The sequence below is a fragment of the Pinus tabuliformis genome, chromosome 8 (genome assembly GCF_031772625.1).
Source record: "Pinus tabuliformis cultivar Carrire ecotype Pingquan chromosome 8, CPIR1, whole genome shotgun sequence".
Lineage (NCBI taxonomy): Eukaryota > Viridiplantae > Streptophyta > Pinopsida > Pinales > Pinaceae > Pinus > Pinus tabuliformis.
In genome coordinates this window covers 2,071,078,305-2,071,086,194 of record NC_142294.1, presented here as the reverse complement: position 1 = coordinate 2,071,086,194, position 7,890 = coordinate 2,071,078,305, and the positions used below count along the sequence as shown (strand labels likewise).

At 37.4% G+C, this 7,890-nt stretch overlaps 1 protein-coding gene across 1 annotated transcript; it reads right to left on the bottom strand.

Moving 5' to 3' along the window:
- Positions 1-2,970: 2,970 nt before the first annotated feature.
- Positions 2,971-3,570, bottom strand: LOC149244787 (uncharacterized). Its single transcript, XM_089371640.1, has one exon. It carries the CDS (start codon positions 3,568-3,570, stop codon positions 2,971-2,973), a length of 600 nt encoding a protein of 199 aa, XP_089227766.1.
- Positions 3,571-7,890: the final 4,320 nt, after the last annotated feature.

The window sequence follows — 7,890 nt, the reverse complement described above, 5'->3', positions numbered from 1 at the left end:
TTTGCAATAAGCCAGGCCCAATCAGTGATGTGATAACCATTTGGTTTCAGTCTGAACCCTAGGTATTTTAGGCCAGCATCCAGCTCTTGTCTGACAAAAGCAAATTGTTGGGTCATGTACCTTTCCTTGTTTTGGAGACAGGTCAAAAAAATGATCATGGATTTCCCATAATTTGGTTCCATACCGGTTGCTTTGAAAAAGAGATATAGTATGTTCTTGAAAACATATGAGTCACGAGACGAACCATTTAGAAATATAAGTACATCATCAACAAACAAAAGATGTGACTAGTAATCATATCCGATATCTGGACTCCCCCTAGATCACTAGTCCCACGGGAATTTTTATCAATCTGCTTAGACCTTCCATGGTTAGAAGAAAAAGGGGGGGGAGGGCATCCTTGTCTCAGACCACACTTAGCATGAAAAAAACTAGAGGCTGCACCATTGATAAGGATACTATAGGAGGCAAAAGAGAAGCAACACATAATCCAGGAGATAAAGGAGTGGGGGAAGCCGATATGAGTGAGGATGAGCTACAGGTAGGACCAACTAGCCCAATCAAAGGCTTTGGAGAGATCAATCTTTAGAATGATGGACTTTTTGTTCTATTTTTTGATCGAGTGGAGGCCTTCCTAGGCAGTCCCTATAGCTTCATGAATCTATCGATGACTGAGGAAAGCAAATTGTTCCTTGGAGATCATCCTAGAGAGGATAGGTTTAACACGGAGGGCGATGGTTTTGGATATGATTTTGTAGATGTTGTTGCAGAGGGAGATTGGTCGATAATCATCAAAGGTAAGGGGTTTTTCAATTTTTGGGATGAGGGCCAGGAAAGTCGCATTAAACCCCTCATACATTCTGCTTGTGGTTCTGCATTCCTCAATAGCCTTAAGAAGATCTGGCCCAATTAGCTCAATGAAGGTGCTATAGAATTCCACCGGCCACCCATCCAGCCCCGGGCTTTTATCTTTTTTGAAACATTTCAGCACTGCTTCAAGTTCCCCCTGTGAAACCGGTGCAATTAAGGCCTCCACCTCTTCTGGCTCGACAAATCTAGGGAGTGCCTCAACAATGCGGATAATGTCAAGGAGGGTGACACCCCTTGGGGCCTTGTATATATTTGAAAAATGTCGAACACCCATATCATCCAGCTGATTGAAGGTGTTAGCCTCCCTGCCTTCTTGATCATGCAGCTCCCAAATGGTGTTGATAGACTTTCTCCCTCGAGAATATTGTTGAAAAAACTTGGAGTTCTCATCACCAGATTTTAGCCATAATGCTCTGCTCTGCTCTTTGAACGCCAAGACTCCTCTTTCTGTCTCAAGAGTCTAATCTTCTCTGATTCTAGATGGATTAATTATGCCTTCGTTTGAGTCGAAACAAAACTAGTAAGCCTAGAGGCTTCCAAAAATTTGAGGTCTTCTTCAATCCTTCGAAGATCAACCTCATCCTTTCGTTGTTTGTTCTTTGCCCAATCAATGGTTTTTGTTTTTAGGCAGGCCAAATTATTTTCAATTACCTCAATCGAGGAGATTCGGTTGCCCGACCTACAGTGTATCCAAGAGTCACTGACTATTTTGTGAAATTCTGCTTTAAAGAGCCATGTCAAGTTGAATTTAAAAGGTGCCTGGGGTTTGAGATTGTCATCCCTATCTCCAAAAAAATTGGAGAATGGTCTGATATCCCTCCCGAACCCACCCACTGGCGAAAACGATCCAATCTGGATAGTAGAGGGGCCTTTATCATAAAGTGGTCTAGCCTTCTGGCCAATGCATCCTCCCCCAATCCTTCTGTTCCTCCAAGTCGGCATAAGCTTAGCTGAATCAATGTTCAAAAGGTCATGGGAATCCATCAAGTTTTCAAAAAATGCCGATAGGGGATCACTTTGTACTTTGTTGCCCCAGGATTCTGCCAGCCCAAGGGAGAAATTTAAATCTCCCCCAATGATCAAATTTTTAGTTTTCATGAAATCGGCCTCCAGTAGTCTACCCCAGAACAATTCCCTGTTATGGCAGGGCCCATAAATGTTGACGAGCCTGAGAGGGAGATTGAAATCCAAGGAAGTAATGTCAGCACCCAGGTAACCCTCGCCACCCCATACATTGTGAAATTTTATTGATCTTTTATTAAATCCCATGGTGCAGCCACCCAAATGCCCTCGAACATCCAAGAAGTGGAAAACCCAGTCCAGAAGGAATTTCATGAGCATTATGTTAACCAGGCTCCCTTCCCCCAGAGTTTCTTGCAAAAAAATGACATCTAATCTCTCTGAGTTACATAACCTCTTTAGAGCCAGTTTTTTGTCTGGGTTGGCCAGGCCCCTATAGTTGAAGGAGAGACACTTCATGGGGTAACTTTTTTAGGGTTTCCCTTTTCTCTAAGGACCCAATCAATGGGGGTTTGTATGCCCGAAGCCACTTCGATGCCAACCCTCTTAATGGCTTTAGAAAGATGGGATTTTTTGCCTCTGGGGGGTTTCAAGGGGATGGAAGGGAGGGGATCCTCATCCAATCCGAAGGCAAGGGCCTAAGAGGCAGGGAGGGAGCGAAGGTAATAGCAGTGAGAACCACTAGAGGTCAGGCTGCCTCTGAGAGTCGGAGAGGGTGGAATCGGGATAGTAGAGGGGTTTGTACTGAGGGGAGGGGGAGGGGCTGATAACACAGGGAAAATAGGGGAACACATCTTGCTAACCTCAGTAACCAAACAGACAAAAACATAGATGCAGAAGCAATATGAGATATCAGACATTCATTTGAAAATAGAGGAGGAGGAGGAGGAGTACTCGAGAAAGTTGATTCTCTAGCCCGAGCTCTGGTGAGAGGTGTCACTGAGGTCACAGAGTCCGGTTACGATGATGACACCCCAAAATCGTGCTTTCGTGGCCCAGAAGCCTTAGGAGGGTCCGCCTACAGAAGAAAATCTGCCTCCATCATTTGAGTACTTGCCGAACCAGAGACCTTAGAGGTTCCTACTGCTTCCCAGACAGCATGGGGCAGTCTTTGTATAGATGTCCCACCTCATGACACCGCCTACAACGAAAAGGGATGCCCTCGTAATCGAGAATCTGTCTCCTGGTGATCTCTCCCATCTGAAGTAGATAGCTCTCCACCAGGCCCTCTATGGTGTCAAGGTACACCAGAATTCTAGCTAATGCCATGCATCTAGTATCCTGGTATGCCTTGTCATGGTCAAGATACACCCCCATGTCATCTCCAATACACCGAAATATGTCCTCAGCCCAAAATTGGAGCGAAAGGTCAGGAAGGCAAACCCAAATCGGACCAGCTCCCATGTTTTCTTTCTCAGGATCAAAGAGCGGTGTCCACCGCTTAAGCAGGACTGGAGTCATTTCAATATGCCAGTACCTCATCAAGACCCAATCCACTGGTTCCAGTTGCGGGAAGATGAGCGCAAAACACCCCTTAGACAGAGTGATGACTCCAGGGAGTTGCACCATTAAGTTCCCCCAGACTTCCATAGTCCATTTCCTTAGACGAGCAGGGGTGTATTTTCTGCCGTGAACCCGGCCAACTAGTACAGTGCTCTCCATTAGAGCCACTTGTGCCATTTTAATTCCAGCCCCAAACACAAGACAATGGTCGCGTTCCTGAACTTTTGCTTGTTTTTATTTTTTCCTTTCCCCTGATTTTTTTAGCTGGTCTGAGGGAACGCCTTAAGCTTGTGGGTTCTCGTCTGAATCCGAGGATCTATTTTCTTCCAGAACTGTATCTTGTCTGGAGATACCGTCAAAGAAGCCTGAGGGATGAGCAGTAGCAGAGACCTGGTGGGAGGATCCCTCGGGTGTAGTACCGAGGATACCGAGATGGGGAAGCGAAATGCCCCTCACTTCTAGGACTGAACCACTAAAACCCATCGCAGATACGCCAACACTACCTTGAGTAAAAGCAATACTCAACTGTGCCTAAGACCAGGATTAAAGTTCTGATGGAGAGGAATGGTGAATCGGAGCCCCCACCCAGACAAAACAACCCATAAAAAATGGCAGTAGCCAATCGTGAATTACCCAAACCCTAGAGAGATACCTCCATATCATCCATTAAAGAGGAGAGTTCCACAACCTGCGTAGCCGGTAGACTGTTGTTCTCCGGTTCTTCCCCAGCTTTTAACGACTTTTTGTCTTCGACCCAGATGTTTGTTGGGGTCAAGGAGTCAGAGGAATAGTCAATGAGGTCCTCTTCCATTCAGTCACCAAAAGTCGTTGGTAGCAAGAAACCGTTCCAAGGAAACCAAGCAAAACCCTTTCTAGTCCGCTGACCCCTGTTGAAACCTCCCAGTATCTCGGAGATCGGCTGGTAAAGCTCTTTCACCGTAGCCGTAAACAACCGGAACCATCGTGGTAAAAAGCCTCTAGTAAAAACAATGCCTTCCAACCGCTGGCAGTGAGCCCAAGTAAAAACTCGTAGTGGCAATAATGGCTATAAAATAAAACTGTTGAGCTTGAAAAACAAATTAAAAATGTCGCTCCCCGAGACCGAGAGCAGGATAAAACAAATAAGGCATCGGATGGAGGGTCAAGTTCTTCACAGTGAGTTGCATAGTAACCATTGAAACCCTGGAGGCTGTGACTACCTCAAAGCACTAAGGCTCGGGTTCTGCAGTAAACTGCAAACCTTATCCCAACCATCGAAACCCCGGAGTTCTGTCGCCATTCACCATTCACTGTCTCGCCCTTGAAACATGTTATCTAATATTCTTAAGTATATTATTAATGAAAAATCAACAAACAAAAGAAACTCATATTAACTAGTATTTTCTAATTCACCTAATTCATCTTTCTGCAATTTGTCTATCAGGGTTTTACGCTCTTTTGCACTTAGATTATAAATAATCTTATCAACCTTCTTCATTTTGTAGCTCTGTGTGAAACACACTAACCAATACATATTAGTTAAACTTACATATAGTTCAAACATATTAATTTTGTAAAGAATTTATAAAGAATTTTCCTTCTCTATTTTTTTCGATGTGTTGTCACCAATTTGATCCCAATTAATTCTTGGCTCCTTCTGTCAGTTTTGCATTGTGCTTCCTCTCATATTCTCGTGATCGAAAATCACTTACTTAAATTTTCTTGTTTTCCCTACATTAAATTAGTTATTATAATAATCATTATAACTTATAGAAATTATTGCATTAAATGAAATGATAAAATTCTAATCTTAAATAATTTTTTTCATCAAAAATATTCTAACTATAAATTATAATTATCACTGTAATAATTATAAATATTAAAATAATTAAAAAATTAAATATTAAAAATTAAATCAAATAAAATGTAAAAGAATTAAAAAATATTTAAAATAAAACATAATAAATTGAATATAACATTATATATGAATTAAAACAACAAAATATTAAAAAAAATTAATATAAACAAATAAAAATTATTAAATTAACTCTCAACTCACCTAAGAATGCCCACTTAAATATAAATAGGAGTCCCTTTTAATTTGGTCAACGAAAAGTTATGAGGAAGCTTTATGTATAACGTAAATAATTCATAACTCATAATAGAGTAACGACCACTTACTAATTTTGGACCTGATGGCCTTTCATAATGGTTACCCTCCACGCAAGTTCACACCCGATGCCCATTTGAAAACATTTTATCCTCTCAGTTCTTTTCCTTCTCCCTCTTTCCTCCGAGGACCAGCGCTATCAAATATGTTTAAAAATCATTTCGAAAAAATTTCAGTACATACATTGAAGTTCTTATATAATACATGTATTATATTAAAATTCATATATAATATATATGTATAATTTAAAATTTAAAAAAAAAAAATATATATATATATATATATATATTTATTATTTATTTATTTATTAAAAAATATAATTATAATCTGGTTTGAAACTTAAATTTATATATTATTGAGATTTTATATAAGATTATATTGTTTAAATTGTTTAGAAAATTATTTGAAAAGCCAAAATTTGGAATTTATACTTTAAATTTAAAATATATATTTCAGGTTTCATTTATTTAAATTCAAAATTTTTATTTCTGGTGGTTTGGTGAAGAAATTGTGCAGACATCAATTTAGCATAGGAGGAGCATTGAGATTTCATGGCAGGTTTTTTAGAAATGCAAACATTCAACATTTAAAAGGGAAAACCATATTAAATTTAATATTTTGGATCCTATCTTGCATTTCTAGAAAATATGATCATGTTAGATACATCATTTATGACCTAATGTTTTATATACTAAGCAAAATTTTACTTAGTCTCATTAAAGTAAAAAATTAAATTTCATTAATAATGTACATGAGATAATATTATGAGGAGAACATTATGAAAGGGTGAGTTATATTTTAATTTCATTTATTATAATATTTTATATTAGAGAATTAATTTATATATTTTATTTTAATGCATGAAATGGTTATTTAAAGGATTTTTAACATGGAGGATTTGAGAGTGAATTCATTTAAATAATAGAGTATGCATTTTATGTGGTCAAAATAATTATCATTGATACAATTTCATTCGGGAAGTTAGGAGAACTAAAAATAAAGCGAACTTCTAGACATTTAAAAGAAGATGTAGAAGATTGTTCCAAAAAGCTTGTGGGCAAAGAGCTTTTTGGTAGGTTGGAGGATGGTATCTATGAGGAAGAAGATTTTAATTATTACAACCATCTTGTACATGTTGCAAATGGTCTATTTCATTGTGACATGGAGGTTTTATTAATAATATTATAATTTTTTTCTTTTATTTTCTTCCATTATGTTCTATTAATTTAATTTTTATGCACTAGTTCATTGTTCCAGAATAGTGGCTTAACTTGATTATACATTATTCTCGAACACATCAAATGATTTTAAATATTTTGGAATACTTGATATTTAGGGTTTAAAAATCATTTTTTGAGTTTATTGGTTGTGGGTTTAATTCCATGAATACATGATATTTAGGGGTATGTGCACTGTAAATTCAAAAGTCATAAGAACTAGTTCTTTAAATTTTATTTCTTTTTTATTTATTCCTGTTTCACTATTTTCTCCCACGAAAACATGAAATTGTTAGTTATTATTTGACTTGTTCATATTGTCTAATGTTTCACATATTACATTTAATTTAATAAGTCTCCAATATTTATTATTAGAAATTATTAAATTAAATTATTCTAATTGTTATGCAGGTTAAATAATAATAATAATACTTGATGTTATGTTATTTAAACCACATAGTTCAATTAGATGTATTTAACACCAATGTGCTTTAATTTCTTTCTTTTCTTTAATTTTAATTTTATTTCTCACTAACCTTTGTGAATTATGATATATATTAATTTTCCTCATTTGTCATTAATGAAGTTTTAATTTAATAATTTTTCATGAGTTATGTACCTACCATCTCTTTTTCCCAAAAAACATTATTTTATTTAAAACACCCTTTGTTCAATAATCTGACCTATTTGTTTGTTTAATTAGAAAATATATTTAATTCACACTAATTTACAATGACTATTTAATTTTGACTATCACCAGGCAATACCCCTTGTGGTGAAAGGGAGGCTAGCCTTTGTCACCTAGAGCTGGAGGATCTCAGATCCTCAGTGATGTGGTCTTAGGCTATCCTTAGTTGCCGAGACAATTTGAGCACCAACATATTTTGGTGTCGTTGTCGGGGAACGAAGGTATAGTTTTTGCTTCTTTTGGTAACTGAGTTAATGGTTCAAACTGTGACTCATTGGTGGACAAGGTTGCAGTTTTATGTGTCTTATAGGGTTTAAGGTAAATATTTCTTGTTTATTCGTTCACCTCACAACTCCTTAGTTATTTAACTTGTTCCTTTTCGTTTCAATGGTGGTTTCATGGATTCTTCATGTTTTACTCCTTTGAATTGTTCTGATATTGCA